This window comes from Zingiber officinale, chromosome 9A (genome assembly GCF_018446385.1).
Source record: "Zingiber officinale cultivar Zhangliang chromosome 9A, Zo_v1.1, whole genome shotgun sequence".
NCBI classification, from domain to species: Eukaryota; Viridiplantae; Streptophyta; class Magnoliopsida; order Zingiberales; family Zingiberaceae; genus Zingiber; species Zingiber officinale.
This window is the reverse complement of record NC_056002.1, coordinates 28528142-28552022: the sequence shown is the minus strand read 5'-3', so window position 1 is coordinate 28552022 and position 23881 is coordinate 28528142. Positions and strand designations below refer to the sequence as shown.

Here is a 23881-nt window from a genome sequence, read left to right as displayed (position 1 = left end):
CTTCATAATCAAAATCAAACTTCAAATTAAATCTATGAGGGAAAAAAAATATACCGTTATGACGAAACAAAAGGAGTAAAGCATGAAAGTGTAGCCAAATCCAAAAGACCGATGTTGATGTTGTAGGCGAGAGAAGAGTTCACATGTGAGAAGGAAGGGGAAGGGAGGTTGATGCTGGTTTTTTAGGGAGAGGAAGAGTCACGCAAAGACAATCAGTGAAATAAATTTGCAATGGACTAATGTTGATGTTTATTTTCTAGGGGAGAAGAAGAGTCATGCATGAAATATGTGTCAGATGCATGCAAATTAATGCAACCTAATTAATTTAAAAAGTAATTAAAATATGGGTTGAGCTTTTAAAAAAATTAAAACTTCAATAAGGCAAAGAAAATCGTGCCTTAAGCACGCCTTAACCTTTCCAAAGGCATGCACTTCATTCAAGTATTACGCCTGGATCAATGCAAGCACAAATGGCGTGCTTAGCTGCACCTTGCACCTAGGCGTAGCCAAGCACATGCTTTTCATCAAAAGCAAGCATCTAAGAGGCAACTGAACCTGTGGGACATCACTGTAGCTAAGTTGCTCAAAAACAAATGTCTCACTTATCATTAAATATAAAATTGTTCCCAAGGGGAATTGAATTCTAGTATTGTCTTACTAGTTTATATATTATTCACATATAAAATAATACAACTCTCATACTACAACAACAACAGCCAAGCTTTATCCCACTAGGTGGGGTCGGCTATATGGATCCTTTTACGCCATTGAGCTCTATCTCCTACTATATCACCATCTATACTTAAATAAATTTTATCTTGTTTTATTGTTGCTAACCAAGTCTTTTTTAGTCTTCCTCTTCCTCATTTGATATGCATGTTTGTCATAGTTTCGCGTCGCCTAACTGGAGTATTTATTGGTTGTTTAAGTATATATTTGTACCATCTTAAACGTATCTCTCGGAGATTTCTCTCAATAGATGCAACTCCGACTTTCTCTCTAATGTTCTTATTTCTTATTCTGTCCATCCTTGTATGTCCACACATCCACTTTAACATTCTCATCTCTACAAGTCGCATCTTCCGCTCATGTGCTCGAGTCATAGCCCATACAATATAGCAGGTCTAACTACAATTTTGTAGAACTTTCTTTTAAATTTTAGAGGTACTTTACGATCACATAAACACCTGACGCTCTTCTCCATTTCAAGCATCATATTTGTACTATATTTAAAACATCTCTCTTAATCCCTCTATGATTTTGCAAAAGTAATTCTAAATATTTAAACCTCTCAGTTCCGGGCAGTCCATCATCTCCTATCTTAACAATTGTTTCATTACGTCTAATATTGCTAAATTTAAATTTCATGTATTTTATCTTTATTCTACTAAGTCTAAAATCTTTCCATTCTAGTGTTTCCTGCCAAGATTCTAGTTTAGCATTTACTCCTTCACATGTTTCATCTACAAAAATAATATCATCTGTCAACAACATACACCACGGTACTGTATCTTGAATGTGTGTAGTGAGTTCATCCATAATTAGTGTAAAAAGATAGAGGCTTAGAGTTGATCCTTGGTGTACCCAATCTTTATTGGAAATATTTTAGTTACTTCACCTGAAGTCTTTACTTGGTCATTACATCCTCGTGCATATCCTTAATTAGTTCAATATATGTTATGCTAACATCTCTCTTTTCTAGAATTCTCCATATGATTTTTCTTGGAACTCTATCATAAGTTTTTTCTAAGTCAATGAATACCATGTATAGATCTTATTTTTACTCCCGTTATTTTTCAATTAGTTGTCTAAGAAAATATATAGTTTTTATTATCGACCTTCCCAGCATGGACCCAAGTTGTTTTTTCTATTACTTTTTTTCCAAAGTTTCATGGTATGATTCATTAGTTTAACAGCGTATAGTTTTCTACTTCTGAAATTTGAATTCTACGATAAAAATTTAAATTACTATGCTCATTTGATCTACTTAAATTACCTAAGTTAAGTTGGTCACCTAAACCTTCATTAACAAATTGATGAAAATGCCTCTTCCACCACTCTTTTATTTCTCAATCGTTTACTACTACCCTATTATATTCATCTTTAATACATTTTATTTAGATAACATCTCTTTTTTCCTTTCTCTCACTTTAGTTATTCTATAAATGTCTCTTTCCCCTTCTTTTGCATCCAATTTTTGATATAATCGTTCAAAAGTCTCATTCTTTACTGCATTCACTACTTTCTTAGCCTCTTTCTTGGTTATTATATATTTTTTTAAATTTTTCTTTTTCTTACAAATATATAATTTCATATAAGCTGTTCGTTTTTCCTTCACTTTCTCTTGTACTTTCTCATTCCACCACCAAGATTCCTTAGCGGTGCATATCCCTTTGACTCACCAAGTACACTTTTAGCTACTATTTTCAACTTTGATACAATCTTATCCCATGTAGTATTAGAGTCACCATATATTTCACCTAATACTTGTACTCCTACCTTCTCATTAAATATATTTTGCTTCTCATCCTTTTCCACCACTTAATTTTAGAAGTCGTATATATTTTTTTTCTATTGATACTATACTTGAGACGTATATCCAACACTACTACATATGTTGGGTAGTTAAGCTTTCTCCAGGAATGACCTTGTAATATTTACAAATCTTTCTATTCTTTTCCCTAACCATAAGAAAGTCAATTTGCGATTTATTATTCCCACTTTTGAACGTGACTAAGTATTTTTCTCTTTCTTAAAAAACGTATTAGTTAATATAAGGTCATATGCTATCGCAAAATCTAATATAGTTTTCTCTTCTTCATTTCTCGTTCGAAACCCATAACCCCCATATACCCTCTCATATTCCTCATTTTTCACTCCGACATGTCCATTTAACTCGTATCCTATTAAAATCATTTCATTTAGCAGAATGTTTTGTAATATTTCATCTAAGTCGTCCCAACATAGTAATATTTGATATAATTCTAAAATAACTAAAGGAAAACAGTAATAGTTAAATTTAACCCATTAAAATCTAGAAGCTTTGGAAAATTAAATTAAACTCAATATATTATAAATTACACTGCAATCACTATTAAAAAAGGATGGGCATTATAGAATCCAACACAAATATATAGGAAAAAGAAGTGCAATCTCAAAAATTTGGCACAGACATAGAAGAAGAAAATTATCACATGGAGGCATAAAGTTAATGAAGAAATAGTGGATTAAATAAAGGGGAGAGGGAGGGGAGGGCTGTGCCATAGATCAGGATTTAGAATATCTCATCTCCCCACTCAACAATGTCGTGTTCTTGGTAGGAGAGATGTAAATATGGAATATACAGAAAAGGGATCTAATCTGAGAATATTTGAATTTTAAATTTGAATTTCGATTCAAGTTGTTTGGCAATTAATTTATTTTGACTTGTCATCTTTCAATTTAGGTAATCAATTAATGGAGATGATTTTATTTTCTGATTTGTTTATTTGTTTTCTAGTTTTTGTTAGGCATGAATCTATAAGTCACAGCCACCATGTGATTCACAACTTCCAGTTAATACGAATTTTCACTTTCAGTTCTCTATGTCCTTGTGAGGCTTTAGTTCTTGTTTATACTGTGTTGCTTCATCTATACTTTTATGATGGAATATTATATTATTTTACATATTTGTTGGGTACCACAATTATTCTAAATCAGAATTCGTTTTTAACATATTTTAGAATTTTCTATTTGAACCTTATGATGAAACAATTAGAATTGAATTCGCTAAAATGATTTAAGAATGAACCTTTATTTGACAACCTTGCTTGTCGTCAAAAAATATAAATCTACACGAAGCTAGTAGTTATATTCCAAGATAAAAGTAGTTAAAACAAAGTAGCACCTGTTGATTTTCTTTTTCGAATTTTCTTCCTTTAGTGTGCATTTTCTATGGACATGATTAATCAAAGATGCAATTCAAACATGTTAAACGATTTGTACTGTCAAGCTGTTTAGAAAACCAAGTGTCTAGGTAACCGATTTATGTATGGAAATCAATTACTGATAGAAAACATAGCATTCTGATACTTATATGTTAAGAAAAATAAGGGCAGAAGCAGTTATCTTCTTTTCCAACCTTTTTCTCAGATATTTAGTTTCCTTTGGAATACATGCCCCAAAGCAAATTATGATTTATGAGCATGTACCTATTTATGACAACTTGGTGAAAAAGGCTACAAAGTTAACAAAAATGTAAAACGATACCTGCAGATGAAAAGTATATGCCAGACCAGCAAATGTGTCAAAATTGCGAGTAGAAAGAGCAAGAGCCTTTTCATAACAAGAGATAGCCTTGTAGAACCTCCTGAAAATATTCATGGAACAAAATTACACAATATTATTATATGATTTAAGACCATCGTGTTTCTCAATTTCAATGTATTCTCCCCCACTGGAGAAAATCCGTCAACAGATAAGGGTGCAACAAAGTTGATATAAATTGAGATTTATAGTGCCATTTCTTCAAAAATCTGTTATATAAGCATTTAGAGACCTATGGAGATGCAGTCTGTTACATGCATGCTCAAAGACCTACAGAGATGCAGTCATTTTCATGAGTGCTCTGGAACGAACTTCAAATCTTTTAAAAGCTGTCTAAAAAATTTCTAAAGAAATTGTAGATTACAGATCATGGCATTACAACATGATACATCTTCAATAGCAAGATTTGAAATCTCAAGTCGTGCCAATGTTTCAATTTTTGTTCGGAATGATACTATTTCAGTATCATGCCAACGTTCCGATGTATGGTGTCAGTGATAAATTAGAGGGGGGAGGAGAAAGGAAATGAAGAAGAAAAAGATAACCTATATAGTTAAGTTCAATATTTGTTTTCTATCTATGATTTTCATATTAACTTGTATGGAGACAAACTACAAAATACAAAAAATAACATCATTATCTCAATTTTAGCATATTAAGGGGTGTCGAGAGTTGATATTAAATGATAATCGTTGACAACACAATGACCCAGGAGACATTATCTCGGTGCCGAGTAATATTGACTTTTGGTAATTTATCAAAAACTTTAAACTATGAATATCACGAGTGATAATATTTAGCATAATATTTTGCATAAAGTTCAATGATCATGTAGTCAATTCCAAATAGTTGGAATTAACACAATTTGGTTATGCGCACAACAATTTGTCCTACACAATTTAAATTAAAACCTGTTTGTTATGACCTCAGTTAATTGAAAATGCATAACAATGACATATGCACTTAGATACAAATCAAGAATTGAGAAAGTAGTTCCTGAAGATACAAGTGCATCAGTAAGTGGTTGAGAAATAGTACTTTAGTTTTCTTAATGCATGTGCGAGGTTTACCAAAGTTGGTTCCCACATCTCACTCAATGACGATGGCACACAATCCAGAGTCATCTCAAACCATTGAACTGCTTTCTGATACCTGGAACAAGAGAAGAAATTGGATCGTTGAAGATCAATAAACAATATATCCACCAAAAATATTGAAGAAGCCTATGCTATGGTTATATTCAATTTGAGAAACAACTTGAATTACCAAAATATCTCAAACATGGACTCTTCATTTACTTTGTCCCTTTCTCAAACACTAACAATCGTTGACACTTGACACCTAAATTGATCACGTACAAAAATTTATAAAAATAACCATATGGGACACTTGGAAATTCACACTCATATCTGATAATCATACCCATATCTGAGTAACATAGAGTATACCAACAAAACCACATTAATGTATATTGAATGGTGCCTACAATAATTTCTTGATGTAAAGAATGTACAAAGTACAAACTGCAAGGTTGGTCAAAGTAGAATCAAAAGGTAACTTTTCTTACTCCCTCATATGATAAGCGACAACTCCAAGTTCATTGTATACAAGTGGATCAGAAGGGCATATCCTTTTTGCCTGCAAAAAGAACTGAAGAGAAAGAACATTAAGAAATTTTCAATAAACAGAGTGGTGGTTAGCACATCAAAAATTATATGAAACATAGGTTTCTAAATCTCCTCTAGTCATATGGAAAATGAACCTGTGTTGCACAAACAGGTTTTTAGCAAGCACTCTTAAATAACCAGTATCTTATCGTAAGAATAAGATGCTCATTTTACATAACAAGCACTCTTCCAGAACCACAATCACATACTTCATTTTTGTCCAAATCATATTCCTCCTTTTCACATACCCAAAATACCTGGTTTGCCAAAAAAAACCTCTTTCTTTTCCAATTCTTTTGATAACAAAGTTGCTCATTTTAAGTAAAACTAGATATAACTTAAATTCTCCCCCAGCTTCTCCATTTGGAAGAGATCATTTTGTCTCTCTCCCTTAATTGAAAGAAAACTTTCCCCTCAACATCTCTCAGTTAGGAATCAAACTCTCTACTTTTCTCACTTTTCAAAAGAAATGGATGTCTCTCTTGTCCACTTTCTCTATATTTGGAAAGAAATTGACTGCTCTTGCTCACACAATTTGGAACTTTTAGACCACCTCTTCTTAGATTTGGAAGTTTATAGGATCTTAATATCTCCTCCATCCCTCCTCCCAATTTAGCATTGAGAAGCTTTAGTCACTGCTGGCTTGTTTTAGAAGGCCATTTACACTGAAGAAGAAAGGTGATCAATCTCCACCCTACCCCCCCCTCCTCCTCCTCCTCCTCCTCCTCCTCCTCCTCCTCTCGCTTGTGCACGGGAGTAATCAACAAGGCATCATGTGGCTTGGTGTATTCAACAACGAGCAAACAAATTTGAATTGAGTTCTCGATGGCATCTTGCCATGTTGATAGAGGATCTGAATGTTATATTTTATCCTCCTTTTCTATTAGATTTTCTTGAAAATGTTTATGTTTTGTCTTAGGACAGATGCATAGAGGGATAGAGACGACAGTTTCAGATCAAGTGTTTGTCATCAACATATATCTTTTTAGGGGTAGATTCCTAGCCTTTGCATAAAGGGAGCAAGCTTGAAGAGCATGTTCTTTAGCAATATTAAGTGAAACATGAGTTGCAATTGGATCCTCACAATTACTTAAGAAATTTGCTTCCCAAAAATTTTCTGAATATGTTGGAGAGAATTCATGAGATAATGGAAATGTGTCAAAGAATTCTTTTGAGATGAATTAAGAGCTTCCTTATGTATTTCAGGAAGACACAAATCTAACCATTGACTTTCTTCCACCATCAAAACTCATCTACCACAAAGGCATTGGATCATTGACATGTGATTGTCTGAAAAAATGAAACATGGAATTCAAATAGCAGCATTCTTTTCTGATGAAAACTTTAACTAATTTGAGAATAATTTATACTATAAAAACAAGGAAGTGATGGCCATTCTCATCTATATATTCCAAAGAATTTGGAGTGGATTGATATGGTCTCACTTTTAAATAGGCATGGTAAATTTCATCTCTTTGAATGATTGGATGATTGCATATAGATTGATAGATATCAAAATTACAACCCAAAGAGGATGCATCAAACTATTTAGTTTCAAGATGAGGAGACTCTTAGTGAGGGTGCCCTATATCATTCATATGTAGTATGGACACTCACAAGTAATTGCCGTGTTAATGAATTATTCTTTTTACAAGTTCTCTTGTTCATTTAAATAGTTGTAATAAAAGTCCATATAGTACTATTGTATTAGTGTATCATCCAGCATGATGTCATGATAGTAATACATGTAAGTCGCACTATTGTAAGTAACACTATTAATATGTCCCTGGTTAAATTACTATCGAGCCTGAATATTGACAATTATGGATAGATTGATACGCATAATGCTTCTACTGTAGGATAGCAGTAAGGTATTCTCACGCCATGTTAATGCTTAGACAGTATGTAAATGGGTTGGTGAAGAATCCATCAGACGTAAATCTCCATGAGAACCCATATGGTATTTGCTTAGCATCTATAAAATCTCATACATTCCAGGTGCAACTAGTCCTTAGACTTAAGGGCGTGACTACCACCACATATGAGGACCATACTTTGACACTTGTAGGGTGGGCCCTATGTGAAGCTGGATATACACTCATTGTTGGATGTAGCACAAGTTGTATAGAAGTAGGTGCTTAGTCGGCAAAGAACTTATCACTCATTGTAGGAGATATGTCACAGCTCTATTCTGTGGAAAATCTCAAGGAATTTGTGCACAATGTTAGAGAAACTGAGATGGGTATCAATTCACTTTTAACCCAGTAGATTAATTCACTTTCAAGCGAGTGGATCATTATGGGATGTCAAATGACATTGCAACATGGGCTAAAGGGATAATCATTATTCCATCCCCTAATTCACATCATGACATAGGAGAATAACAAATCATCATGACTTACAGCAATATTGTGTAGAAAAGGGCACTCATGACTTGCATATAAAAATTGATAAAGTGAATCTTTATCCAGGATTTAACAATTTGATCATTTATCGTATGCAACCAAGAATTATGCAAGCCTATAGAGTTACATGTACAATTTATGAACCCTTGACACATAGTTGCATAGTACAATAGAAAAAATATTATCTAATTAGGGCCAATGTAGTAATTAACTAATATGATTATTAAGTGATTTAATTATAATAAAAATAAAAGATTCATTTATTAAATTAACATATGAAGAACTAAATTGAAAAGGCAATTATGATTCATTTATTAAATCTTAAAATTGGAATTGTATTCCAATGGGATTATTTTATAAGTGTTCAATTAGAAATTAATTAGATTTAAGAATTATTTTATAGTTAAAAAAAGTCTAACTTATTTATTGAAGTAATTGAGACATGAAATTAATTGGGGAGATTTATGAAGATAAAAAAAGATGGAATTTCTCTCTCTCTCTCTCATTGCCCAACCACCCCATGTTAAAAAGGGGGGGTTGGCCACCACTTTAGTTGAAGAGGCTCAAATAGCCAAACTCCACTCTACCTCTGTGTCTCTCCATCCTCTATGTGGAGATTTGGACAATTCCGCTCTCCTTGTTCTTTGTTTAAGAGTTAATTGAAAGCCTACCTTGTGATTGTTCAAGAGTTAAATGGTCACCACTTCTTTAAAAAAAATATTTATCTATCAAGATATTAACACCTCTATCTATTGTCACATTTGAGGGAGTCTCACAGATAACATAGAGACTAGACATTTGTATATTTTGTCACCTATCATTATCAAAGATGCACCAAAACACCAATTAGATCAGAACTAAGAACAATAAACAGATATCAAAACAAATATATTGCAATCTTAGAGTAGAAAAAAACTTACTTGTTCTGCAAGCTTGTAATTATGTGTTTGCATGTATTCCATTCCAATATAGAGGGTTGGCAAGTGACACCTGTGTTAAATTCTAGGTAAGAATATGATCATCAATAGGAAATCACATGTAAAAATCAAATCTGCACCACAAATAGTAGAAGTACTTGATCAAACTTGATATGAGTACATAATCCAAGACTCAGTCAGAATCCGCCAACTTATATAAGGTAATTAGGAAAATTTCAGTTAACAACTTTTCAAATCAAATGATATTGAGCATGGTTCCCATCCCTTCTGAAGAAAAATGGGGTATTTTTGCCAAGTGTGCTCGATTTTATTAGTCAATTCTGCCAAAAACTCAACATTAGCTAGAGGAATGAGCACATATCACACTTTTTTCAAAACCGTACAAGAAAGAATTGAATTTGGCTAGATATGTGCGGTTGATAAACAAGGATAAATTTTTTTAGAGTGCATTCTTAAACAATCAAACATGATTTCCTAGGATATATTATAAACATTAGGGTCAGGATTGAAGAATGTTTAATAACTTATGAAAATTGCACTCCTTTGTCTAACTGATTGGCATTTGCAATTTAATAATTTTTGGAAATATCAATACTCAAGATGGGAATCACAAAAGAATATTTACTGGAATCAAATTTAAAGCCAATAGCTACGACAAGGAATTATCAAAGCAGAGCCATTGGCTTGGGGCAAAACCTCTTAATAGTACTGTAGAATTAACAAGTAGCTATGGTTCTTTCTAAGATTAATGGCCCATTACATGTTTCAAACGGAGAAAAAAAATCTGATGCTAGCATGGATTTGTTAGAATGACCACATTAAAAAGCAATAGCTAGTTTACCCAGGAAACAAACGAGCTCCTGTGCGGAATGCAGCCATTGCTTGTTCACCCTCACTTTGTGCAGCATAAGCATTACCAATACCTATCCAAGCAGGTGGAAATGCCCCATCCAAGGTGGTAGCCTTGCTGCCAAGAATCATGAGATTGATTTTTTACATTGATTTAGATGGATGTAAAGATCAATTAATAAACCAACTTAAACTTATTCGGATGAGGAAAATGCGGTAAAAAACAAATATAGTGAAATTATGAGCAAATATTAGTGTGAACTTTTGACATAAAATGGAAAACAATCAAAGTAAAAACTAGAGAATCTAATAATTAGAGCTTCATTCAAAGGAGTTTGTGCAATTGATACTAAGATTGAATAGTTCCTTGAGGATAGAATTGAGTATCTTGTAATTTGTATTAAGAAAAATTAAGTTATGTTGAACATCTAACAAAAAGATGCTTTGAGCCTTCCACAGGATTTTAGATAGAACTATAATGACAAGCACTTAACTACTCCAAAATCTCACACATTTGCTATAGCGGATGAAATATTGAATTGTACATGAAGAGTTAGAATTAATGTATTAGATATAAGATTAGGCACGGCTTAGACTAGTTTATATCTAATATTTTATTGAATAACTCCATAAACTGGAGCATAAATACTATCTAGGTTCAGCTTGTTACATATACTATAAAAAAATCATAAGAAAGGATAAAAGTGATTTAAACGCAATGACAACGAAAGCCAAGATACAAGAGTAGTGCAGCAGCATGACAATGCAAGACCCAAGATTGATCTTTAAAGGAATCTTGTCTGTCATAAAGGCATTTAAAGGTGAATCTGATGATGACCGTCAAAAGACTTGATATCCAACAAAGTGAAGTAAATGATGATCTTCGATGGACTTTGATATGATCTTCTTAACTTCCCCTCAAGCTAGAGACACAGCAGCATTCTGAAATTTCTGAGGATGGATGACAACTATCAAAGAGTTGAAAAGAGAAATAGAATAGGGGTGGTTCAATACAATATATCAAACCCTAAACCCGTATACCGTATACCGTACCAAAAAATTCAGTATAAAAAAAAATTCATACCGATACCGTACCGAAATTTCAACGTGGTATAAATTTCATACCATTTATATTAAAATTTCAGTATTGGTACAGTGTACCGATACTAAATTTCATACCAATACCAAAAAATTTAGTAGAGTATAATATCATACCAAAATTTTTAGTATACCGATAATATCGGTAATGATTTGGTATATTTCGGTACGGTGCGGTATACCGAATCTTCAGTATTTTTCCCCACCCCTAAAATAGATAGATTCAAGGGTGTAATCGAGCCGAGCCGAGCCGAACTCTTGGATGTTTGAGTTTGACTCGTTTATAATCGAGTCGAGCTCAAGCTTTATTTAACGAATATATTCATGGCTCACGAGCTTATTCGAGTTTTTATCGAGCCTAAACGAGCTTAATAAATATAAATTATAAATTTAAATATTCATTAAAAACTAAATTATATATTTTTAAAAAATTATAATATTCTTGTTAAAATTTATAATTTTATTCTAATAAATAAATTTAATATATTTATCTATGTTTTTCATAAGTAAGTGTAAAATCTATAAATTCAATATCAAAACTATTATTTTTTTTATTTAAAAATTGATTCATGGGCTTAATGAACATGTTCACGAGCTAACGAGCCGAATATTGTGAAGCTTGAGCTTGATTTATTTATCTTAACGAGCCTCATTAAACGAGCTCAAACGAGCTTTTATCGAATCGAGCTTCGAATAGCTCACGAGCGGCTTGGCTCATTTACACCCCTATCATAGATTATGGTTTCAACATCTATTCTTGAACAAGGAGTTAATATTGAATAAGAGACTTCGTAAAGGTTGATATTACTCCAAGAGAGATGTCAAGGAGAGATTAAATTCTAACATCTATTCAAGAATAGAAGGAAATCAAAAATATTATATATACATATATACATGAAATTGCAGGCAACGAAAAAAAGTGTTGATGATAAATAGAGACTAAGGTTCCAATAATTCATTTAGAAAGAGAAGAATGCCAATAGGTGCTGGTCATTTTTCACCAAGAAAGGAAATAGATGGTGAAAATTGCAAACAATAACTAGTCTCATCTTGTATCGCCCACACAAACAAGTGAAAGAAAGGCAGGATATCTAACTTCTAACAAAACATAAGACCAAGTGAAGGATGAAGAAGAAACTTAGAGACCTTTGTGTAATTTTCTCTTTATTTTTCTATGTTTAAAAAAATCTGCCCACACCTTTTTTATCTCCTACCTCTCTTTATGCATCTTCCCCTTCTCTTTTTGTTTGTCAAGCTTTTTTTTTCTCAAGTTTCTCCTTTTCTTTTTTGTTCCACCCTCCTCTTTTATAGGAAATCTACTCTCTTTTAAAAAAAATGAAAAGTTTTTTTAAAAAAATAAATAAATAAATGCTTGAATTGGTACCTATGGCTATAAGAAGACGATTGAATATTTGGACAAAAATTTATAAAATGTCAAGTCTACGAAGTGCTAGGACCAGGTCTTGAATTGAAGGTGGTTGTACCAGATCAAGTGCGGTACCCGCAGAGGGCCTATGGATCCTGCAGTTCTCCTTTATGCAACAGATTTATTCAGAATCTAGGCAGTGAAGAGGATTCTGCATTTCTTCTGGTGATTAAAGGCAGAAGATCCGGACGGAAGAGCGCCATTAATCCCACTTATGCATGGGCAGATATATAATGTAATGCTGATTCTATGATCAAATCGGGTAGAAATTGTTGGTGGACTGCATATTTACTGGATGGTGCAGATTTACAGAAACACACTATTAAGACAAAGCATAGAGAGGGGAGGAAAAAATCAGGAATTCAATGGTGGCGGATGGTAAAACCAAAAGTAACTCCTTCGTGTAGGCAACTTCTACAAGGAAAACTTGTAAAAAAAAGGTCTGCAGAGAGGAGGCAAGGTGTTGTGAATTGTAGTGAAAAATAGCAGAAGAAAAGGAAATTAGCAGTTTGAGCCATAAAGGAAGAGCGTGCCTTCATATTCATTTCAGCCTCCCTTTAAGGGGATTGAAAAATAAAACCTAAACCAAGAACAGGTCATTCAGGATAGCAGCTGAAAAGGATGAAATATTGTATTATACATGAATAAAATTACAACTTATATATCTATATCCCTTACCCAAAACCATTCTATCTAAAACTTGGGCATAAGAATAGTATGTCTTAAACCAAGTTATCCTAATATTTTTGTCCAACAATGTCAATAGCAAGAGAAAGGATGACCATGTTCTGAGCAAAGCTAATCTCGATAAAGAACTTAGGCTAATATAATACAAAACTATGAAGGAAAACAAGATCTGAGAGTTGTAGCAATTACCAAAAGTATCTCCGTGACTGGTCATATTTCTTGATACAATAGTAGTAACATCCAACAGCAAACCAGGACAGAGCTCTAGAAAGATGTTAAAACAAATAATGAGCATAATACCCAATAACTGTGACTACAGTTGGGAAAAAAAAACACTAAGCATTTAGCAGTTTAATAATCCACAATTGATTTAAAGGGAAAAAGATAACTTGCAAAGATAGTCGTAAGACAATGCAAAGAAACAACAAAAAGAAAATAAAATAAAAACAAATGAATATAAACATATCAGAAGCAAAGAGAAATGATGAAAATTGTTCACAATCTAGAAACAAACAACAGAGATTCATCAGCAGTAAATTAAGAAGAAAATACAATTCAGATAGGTTCTTGCAAACCTATAGTTTTCCTTTGATTACAGTGTATCTACAGAAACAAAAGTTCAGTTTTAGAAGTTTTAACTTCATAACAGATGTAATCGCTATATCAAGAAGTCAATCAAAATTTAATATCATAAAAACAAGTATTGTTTATGAACTACTTTTCAGATTCCAACCATAACTTTGGGAAAACACTTAACCAAAACAATCTATAAATTCCAAACCAACTTCTACAAATGCAATCTGTGTCTGTATTTTGTTTTACATCAAATACATTCTTGATAATGATTGATCGAAGAACCTTGAAGCTAACAAAACTTCTTACATTTACTTACTTTTGAGGATAATCTTTCACCAAATTGCAGGACATCAGATAGAGATCATTTGAGCGACCAAGCTCCATTGCAGCCGCTAAATGAACTAATGTACATTTAAAATGGTAAGGATCTCTTTCTAATACCCTGAAAGAAGCATTGACTCAGTACAATAAAAACTAAATATGTTAAATTTGAATAGGGTAGAAGCATGGCTGTAATCCTTACACAGATGTGAGCTCAAAGCATTTTTGATACTCTCCATTGTTGTAATAGTATTCAGCTCTGCGGGAGAGTAAATCAGTGTTGTTTTTTAGTTTTTGGCTAAAAGAAGAAGTAGAAGATGCAACACCACAAATCTCTCTTTCAAGCTCTGTGAACTTGGCTTCTACAACATGTTCTTTGTCATGCTATAACATAGAACAAAATCAATCAAATTAACAGTTCGCAGAATCAAGAATTTAAAACAGTATTAACTTGATGCCATTATAAATATAAAGACAAGATATTACCTTCTTTACAAGACATGAGTAGAATGAGGAAAGCCACCTATCATCTTTCCCAAATTGCAAAGAAGCTAATAGATTTGATTCTGATACATGTCAATAAATCAGACTTCATTAATATATAAGTAAAAAATTAAAAAAAGGTTGACATCAAAGTAACGCTATACTAGTTACATTACAGGAAGTCTTGACAGAAACATCTTGTTCAGGCGATCATATATATAGTATAGAGGTGCATCTTTTAAAATCATGGCAATTTTTTTATTTCTAAGTGTTCAATTTTTTTTCAAGAAGTTACTATATTACTAGAAATATATACTAGTTGCAATCTTTCAGAAGTTAAATAAGCTAAAGAAAAGATGATCTTTTATCAATAATCATGGAATTTATAATTGCATTATTCAATAACAAGAAGCCATAGACCCCAATTATTTAGTGATGGCCATGTGGATCTTATCCTGTATTGTAGGTTATAAGCTTGCAATATTTAGAATATCATAAAAGCTAGGAGATGAACTAACTTTAAGGTTGTCAAATTCACAATTTCACATAACAAGTGAGACAATCCCCAGCAGATACAAATTCTATTTTTTTCTACATGCATTGATATTCTTCATTTATCAAGAAACAAAATAACTAACAATATAAAATTGTATATAGTCATATCTTTATATAAATCAATGTCTAAATTTCTTCACAAGAATAGCTGTAGGGAATAGATGACTCTGTTAACCAAAAACTGTAAGTAACTAGATCATTTAACCTTACCCTCCTCACATGTGAGCATGTAATTGTCAACCAGACATTCCAAAGCCTGACACAGGTGACACAATGGCAATATAAGACAAAATAAAGGGAAAAAACTTTCATACTGATGAATCAACTGTAATATATTCAATTTACAGTTTACTAATTATACAGCAAAAAGTAAGTCATCATTATAATACACTAGAGAACGACCAGTTAGGAAGAATAAATGACAAAGGGAATGCGAAGCATGTATACATTAGTTTGACTTTAAGTCTTCATTCAAGTTGCAAACAGATCTTTCATAAACTAGATCAATTATTTGTTTGCTAAACACTACATGGGATTCAATCATCAAAAATGTATAGAAATCATATTGTCAAACAGTTTCATCTGATTATGATATGGTGGTTTTGACTAAGCTCTTTTCATAAATGCTGATATGCAGTCTACACACTACTTAGATGTGGTACATTTAGAAGTTTTGCAACACTCTTTAAGGAATACAGGACAGAGAAACCATGATCCGAGCTTACAAGAACGCCATGCCACATTAGATGTACTAGTTTTTGAAATATCAAGAAAGAAAAGGAAGGAAAAACAGTTCAATCTTTAAGCACAAGTACTTTTGTTCAGGCTATAATCAACCTAGAAAAGGCATGACATTTCTTCTAGTTTCACTGCAATCAATTAGCATTGCCTCTCATCATACATTTCAGTAACTATATAGATAACTTTTATTTGCAAATTTTTCCATGCAAATGCATTCAATTTGACAACATAGGTATTAGCTAGCATGCTTAGCAAAGAAGAGAGGTACACCTATGTCAGACCACAGTTAATCCAGCTGATGGTTTAAAAGGTGTCCGCATGGTTTGGTTTGTTGTTTTACTACTGAATATCTCATGGTAGTTCCCTTGACCTATGTTTATCATTCGCATAAAAAGTACACTTTTAACATCATAAAAAATGATTTTTTTTTCAAAAGAACATTGTAAAACATGGAATTTGCAATTAGTTCCCTAACACCTTCTTAACTTACTCAAAGATAGTATAAAAAACCAACTTTTAATAGATCTAGAATCTCAGGACTTCTTAGGACTTGATTAGCAAAACCTCTGACCATTAGAACTAAAAAACATAGTTATCAAGAAAGGTTGAGATCAATAACACAAATTGCTTGAGTTGGATCAATATTAGCCAAGGCTAATGCACTCTTTCCATGGATATCGGGTATCTCACCAAAACTTTAGAGAACTTTAAAAAAAAAAGATTCAAAGAAATTACCTAGAAATGAATTACATTCAAACACTATCAATACATGAAAATAATTGAAATCAAGCCAAATTAAATGCAAAAATAGATGAGGTCAATTGAAATTTCGTCAAACAAGGTTTTTTGGAAAACTCAAAGATTTAGCACAGTTTTTGGGAATTTCTGCTTGAATTTAGTAAATAAGCGTGAGAGGGCAAGAGCATCTTCTTCACTCTCTTGAATTTCAACTTAGATTTCTTTACCTCATCACCACTCGAAATTATCACGAGATAAATAGTTCAACTTAATCATTTTTTGTGAACCACTAGCTATATATCTCAAATTACGAGAAATCCAATAAACTTGATATAATTTAGGTCCCAATTAAATCCTATAAATGAAAAATTAAAATAAAATAACTTTATCAAATAAAATAAATATAAGTACTATTCAATTCTATAGAAATAAATATGAGTTTAACAAAAACAAACTGAAAAGTTTTTTTTTCAAATGAAAATGAACCAAAAAACAATTATAACTGACTTTTTAAACTTGGTTCAGAATGATTCAATTAGTTTGTATCGATCCAATGCCCACCCTAGGTCTTAGATAACTTTTATTTAGCTAGATGGTTAGCTTGAGCTGGAATGATTTTAACCAGTATGAGGATATTAAAAGATGTACCTACTGCAGGTAAACAGCTGGCTCGAAACATATACTATTCAAAAGAATAACTGCACAAACAAAATAAAGCTCAAGTTTGTCTGTTTAGAATATATAGGTTGAGGCCTTTCTTAAAGAACTTAAGTATTTGGAATGAGTATCCAATTACACTTAATATGGATACGTGATAAGATTGAGTCCTTCCTAAAAAATTAGCTCTCTTGATAGGTGGACATGCTAGCCAACCTAACATTGTCAGTTTGAAATAGAAGTATGTAGTTTCTCCAGTGTTGGGAATTGACTTAAATTTAGTTCTCTTAAATTTTCTTTTGTTTTCCCCTGTTTTTGGAAGATGATGATAATTGAAAAACGAATTGGAGTGAATAACAATATGAAGCTAGTACTTTGAAACTTATTGACTATTGTCTCCACAACGTGAATAACCAGCTAATTATTCATTCTAGATTATGTTCATTTATTTACATGACCAATCAGCAACTGATGACACTTCACCCTTTGAAGCAGGAATAGATGCAAGGAAAATTATTCACCCATCAAGTGCCAAGGTAGATAAAATGTTTGTCCATTTCGATACAATAGCAATCAAACTTAGAACCCCTTCATATTAACACCAGTTGGGCATATTTTAGATCAAAAGGACAAGATCAATTATTACCTCAAAACATAACGGATCTGCCTTAACAGCTGCTTTATACCTTAGGACCAACCAAAGATATAATAGTATGAGAATATTGCAGTGTACAAAGAAATTGTAAGTTGGTAAAAATAAGTTGTAATTGCTTAAAGAAAATGAAAGACAGTTTGCACAAGATTCACTTTTTAACAATATTGAGACAGATGATTAATATAATAAAACCAACTAGTATGATTAAATCTAATATATCAAACAAGTACATAAAACATCATAACAGATGAAAGAAGCCAAAAAAAAAAGTATGTTGACATTGTCAACAAAATGCAATATGCATAAATGAAGTCAGGTGTCAGTTTCCCTCTTTTAAAATGGTAATTGTATATACAATCAGGCAGTGAGGCTGTATTTAGTGCCTGAGCTCCAACCCCATTGTGCTTCAGCTCTTTTCACCAATTAATGTGGACCATTGACAGTTCACTGTGTTCTCAAGTGGAGGCGGTCAAAATTCCCTCCATATCCCCTTACATTTCCAAAAATCTATCAGCTTCAAATTATCTCCTTTTTATACAGGGATAAAGTATTTTAAACAAAAGCAATTATCAGCTCCTCACCAGCATAAACTATTTAAGTATTCAGCTATAGCAAACACAATATTAAAATTTGCATTAGCCATAAGAGTGTTAGAGCATAAATGATGTGTGTTAAATAAATTAGACATAATAGAAACTTTCATCCAAGACATATCTAGCCATATGCTTTAATTTCAATAACGTACTTCATTAGCCTAAATAAAACAGCTGGGACTCAAAGCTTAAACCACTCTGAATAAGAGCCTTTGACTGGACTGGACTGGACGGATTAGAGCAGGCAGAGCAGAGGAAAGCAAAAACTTGGATGTAAGAAGAGAAAAAACATAGAATTGAGATTACTCTATTTGTGATCTGAAAATTAACATATGATGACAGATGAACCTTCATCCAAGTGCTAGCAACATTAATCATGTCTGGTTGATATATATATATATATATATATAGAGAGAGAGAGAGAGAGAGAGAGAGAGCGCAATATTACCCTAAGGACCTTACCGCACACACCCCATGCAAACCTCAAAAAAAAATCAGTTTGAAAATTTTTTTGTGTTTAATACTATAACCCAACCCCTAAATCCTAAAGACAAAATCTTATTGATATAACCGGGAGCTTAAAAAAAATCAAGCTAGCGCGGACGAAGTCCGCATGACTTCGTCCATAGCATAACAATATATATATATATAATTCCCTGCCAATCCATTTCAAAATACTTTACAAATATAGAATTAGAGGATCTCTCAAAAAACTTAGCAATCTATTAATTAATCATTAGAATTCACAGACAAAGTGATAATCATCTTAATTTGCAGCTTCCCATAATAAAAAAGATAATCTTTGTATTTCATCCCCTCATGAAAAATGGGATTAGAAGCAAGATACATAGTAGTATGATTATCACACTATAGCTTCATTGATAAAGTAAAATCATATCCAACATATTCATCAACATGTGCCTAGAGTTAATTTGCACTTGACCTAGTCACTTTAGTTTGTTTCTTGATCATCCAAGATATTTGATTGTCTATTCTTAGCATAAATTGGTTATATGTGAGAGTCTACACAAACTGTATCTGTATACTAACATGGAAAAATAACACAGCAGGTTTCTAGAAGATTGTGACTGCTACATGGGTCCCATGTGTACAATCTAGATGGAATTCAATGTAAGAACAACGCAAGCCATGGATCTCCACCAACTCTACCTAGTGTGTGGTGCCTAAAGACTGACCAGTGCACCTTTCTCGAGCCAATAAAAATAGTCCATCCATCATAGAGAGGACATCCTGCACAAAATTTTCCTCAGCCATTACAGCCTTTAGAGAGCTTACACCATCTGTGAGGGCAAGAAAGAGTGATAGCCATGCGCCATAGGTTGTTGTACATTTCCTTTCGCTCCATATATATAATTTACCTTATCCAAAAAAAAAAAAGAAAGAGAGATAGCCAGCCCCAGGGTGTAGCCGAGCCGGTAACCATGTGGCAGATTTGCAGCGAGAAAGAGAGATTGCCTTTTATTGGAAGGGACAATAGGAGTCATGCACTCGAACCTTAGACCAAGCCAAGTCTCCTCTCTTCAGACTAATCATGGCAAGGCTCATCAAGACCCAAGCCACCTCATATTGAGTGGCATCACCCTGAAGCAAACATCCAATTCTAATCTACTTTGGGAAAAACCTCAAGCCACCTATGATCCCCCTCCGGAGACAAAAGTGTCACTTCCAGTCAGAGCAGAACTGCTAGGCCACACCAAACTTGTACTCATCTAGCTACATGCTCTCGTTGTAATTTGATCTAGATTATTAATAAAATTTGACAAAATGATATTATGTGTTGCGCCCTGAGCATAATAGATTTGGTGTCGTGTGAGAAAAGCGTGCACACTCAGGCATCGAGTCATAACGAGAAAATAACAGATGAGGATCAAATCCACCAAAGGCCCCAAGGAAAAGAATATATTGTGGGATCATGTATGCAGCTAGAGGAGAGTGAAAATCCATTCACAGTCTTTTTGTTGATCATGCTTGTCTACAAACATTAGTGCACAGAAGAAATAAAGATCACAATAAATAAGAAAAACACAAGTCCACTATTTTTCTGCTTGCTGAATACCTTCCGAGGCGAAACCACTTAAAAGTCCTTTTCTTACAACAATACAAAAGTACAAAAACCAAGCAACACTAATGAAAGTGAAATAAATAAAAATTACAAATGAAGAACATGGTTGCTTGATTGTTGTTGATTGCTCTCTGGAATCCTTGAATGCAGCAGCACTCTTCCCGGACGAACAGAAGCAATTCTTGATTGACTGTTGATTGAATGTATGTATTTCTTGATGATTTTCTGGTCTCCTTCGAAGCCCTTTATATAGTGGCTTCACTTATGTTTTTGTCAATCAGATAAGTCTACTTATCTGTTTTCCAGTTATCCTTTCTCTGGTCGCTCGCATCATGTTCCTGATCAACCAGAGTCTTTCTAGTTACACAAAAAACCTTTTCAGTCGCATGGAATGTTCTCCACGTAAGCTTCTCCATTTACATAAGCTACAGTTTCTGGGATGACTAAGTCTTCCAGTCTTGCGGTCCCCCGGACACAATTTATTGGACGAGTTCTAAGCTTATTGGCTTATCTAGTCGCTTGGATCAATTTTATGGTCGCCTGGAGCTGCAGTCAACCAGAAACTCTTCCGAAAGTTTTCTAGTTATAAATAAATTAGTCCAAACAAGCATACAACATATAAACATGTTTGTTCGACCTACCCAACTGGTATCTGGTTTGTTTGACCTACCAAGACTTCTTACCTACTTAGAATCTATTCAACCTACTAGGACTTCTAGCCTACTTGGTATATGGTGTATCTGACCTATTAGGACTTCCTACCTGTATGGTAATCTAGTCTACCTGACCTACCAAGACTTTCACACATGCCTAGAGTTCACTCCTCTAGGACTTCCATACCACATAGAATTCACTCCTCCACGACTTCCACACCTGCCTAGAGTTCACTTCTCGAGGAAATTCCACACCTGCCTAGAATTCACTCTTTCATAACTCTTCCACTTGTCAGTTATCCGAACACCTTTGACTTGCCTGAACTTCCTCACCTACACCTAACCTTAGGTCAACCTTAATCTGTCAACACATCCTATCAAACAAGTATCTAGTCAACCTTAACTCACTTGAACTTCCAAATGTCAATTAAAATCGGACTTCTAACTAATGTCAAGTGTCTAGTCTACCTGAGTCACTTGACTTCTCTACTATCAAGTATCCGATCAACCTTAACCAACTTGACATCTCGCTCAACCATCAAAAATATTGATTAAACATTGAAATCTTATTCAAACTTGGTTAACCTAGACCAAAGGTCGATTACACCAACAATCTTCCCTTTTTGATTTTTGATAATATGTTTAAATTAGGTGATATATACAATGACTAATACAACATGGGATAAGATGGTATCAAAATTGAAAATAGGAGCTAAGAGTGTACTCGGTGAGTCAAAGGGACATGCACCACTAAGTAAAGAATCTTGGTGGTGGAATGAGAAAGTACAAGAGAAAGTGAAGGAAAAACGAATAGCTTATAAGGAATTATACATTTGTAAGAACGAGGAAAACTTAAAAAAATATACAATAGCCAAGAAAGAAGCTAAGAAAGTAGTGAGTGAAGCAAAAAATGAAACTTTTGAACAGTTATATCAAAAATTGGATACAAAAGAAGGGGAAAGAGACAATTATAGAATAGCTAAAGTGAGAGAAAGGAAAACAAGAGATCTTAGCCAAATAAAATGTATTAAAGATGAATGTAATAGGGTATTAGTAAATGATAGGGAAATAAAAGAGCGGTGGAAGAGGTATTTTCATCAACTTTTTAATGAAGGTTTAGGTGACCAACTTAACTTAGGTAATTTAATTAGGTCAAATGAGCATAGGAATTTTAATTTTTATCGTAGAATTCAAACTTCAGAAGTAAAACAAACTTTAAATGAGATGCATAATGGAAAAGTCGTTGGACCAGATGATATTCCGATAGAGATATGGAAGTGCTTAGGGAAACAAGGTATTGAATGGCTTACAAAATTATTTAACATGATATTGAAAACGAAAAGAATGTCTGATCAATGGAGGATAAATACTCTAGTTCCCTTATATAAGAACAAGGGAGACATACAAAATTGTGTAAACTATAGGGGTATTAAACTAATGAGTCATACTATGAAACTTTTGGAAAAAGTAATAGAAGGAGACAGAAAATCAATTTGGGTTCATGCCTGGAAGGTCGACAATAAAAGCTATACATCTCCTTAGACAATTAATTGAAAAATATTGGGAGCAAAAACAAGATCTACACATGGTATTCATTGACTTAGAAAAAGCTTATGATAGAGTCCAAGAGAACTTATATGGAGAATTTTAGAAAAGAGAGGTGTTAGCGTAACATATATTGAACTAATTAAGGATATGTATGAGGATGTAACGACCAGAGTAAAGACTTCAGGCGGAGTAACTGAAGCATTTCCAATAAAGATAGGGTTACATCAAGGATCAGCCCTAAGTCCCTATCTTTACGAACTCACTGCGCACATTCAAGACACAGTACCGTGGTGCATGTTGTTTGCAGATGATATTATTTTAGTAGATGAGACACGTGAAGTAGTAAATGCTAAGCTAGAATTTTGGAGGAAAACACTAGAAGGGAAAGGTTTTAAGCTTAGTAGATTAAAGACAGAATATATGGAATTTAAGTTTAGCAATATTAGAAGTAAAGGACGAGCTGCCCGGAACCGAGAGATTTAAATATTTAGGATCATTTTTACAAAATGATGGAGGGATTGAGAGAGTTGTCTTACATAGAATACAAGCAGGATGGGTGAAATGGAGGAGAGCGTTGAGTATTTTATGTGACCGTAAAGTACCTCTTAAACTTAAAGGTAAGTTCTATAAAACCGCAGTTAGACTTGCTATGTTATATGGAACTGAATGTTGGGCTATGACTCGAGCACATGAGCAGAAGATGAGAGTTGCAGAGATGAGGATGTTAAGGTGGATGTGTGGACATACGAAGATGGACAAAATAAGAAATGAGAGCATTAGAGAGAAAATCGGAGTTGCATCTATTGAGGACAAACTCCGAGAGACACGTTTAAGATGGTACGGACATGTACTTAGACGACCAATAAATGCTCCAGTTAGGCGATGTGAAACTATGATAAACAT

At 33.4% G+C, this 23881-nt stretch overlaps 1 protein-coding gene across 2 annotated transcripts in view; it reads right to left on the bottom strand.

The window, feature by feature from the left end:
- LOC122021319 (anaphase-promoting complex subunit 6-like) overlaps window positions 1-23881 on the bottom strand; it is a 36229-nt gene that overhangs the window by 2245 nt on the left and 10103 nt on the right. The window contains exons 4-14 of one of the 2 annotated variants that reach the window (XM_042579436.1): window positions 18093-18132; window positions 15521-15566; window positions 14759-14838; window positions 14475-14656; window positions 14268-14393; window positions 13565-13639; window positions 10157-10282; window positions 9298-9367; window positions 5873-5955; window positions 5376-5457; window positions 4249-4348 (exon numbers count right to left, since the gene is read on the bottom strand). In XM_042579436.1, coding sequence (XP_042435370.1) covers window positions 4319-4348; window positions 5376-5457; window positions 5873-5955; window positions 9298-9367; window positions 10157-10282; window positions 13565-13639; window positions 14268-14393; window positions 14475-14656; window positions 14759-14838; window positions 15521-15566; window positions 18093-18132 — 940 coding nt within the window. In that variant the 3' untranslated portion in view covers window positions 4249-4318. Of the gene's footprint in view, window positions 1-4248; window positions 4349-5343; window positions 5458-5872; window positions 5956-9297; window positions 9368-10156; window positions 10283-13564; window positions 13640-14267; window positions 14394-14474; window positions 14657-14758; window positions 14839-15520; window positions 15567-18092; window positions 18133-23881 lie in introns of both variants that reach the window. The other variant, XM_042579435.1, reaches the window with a different exon arrangement.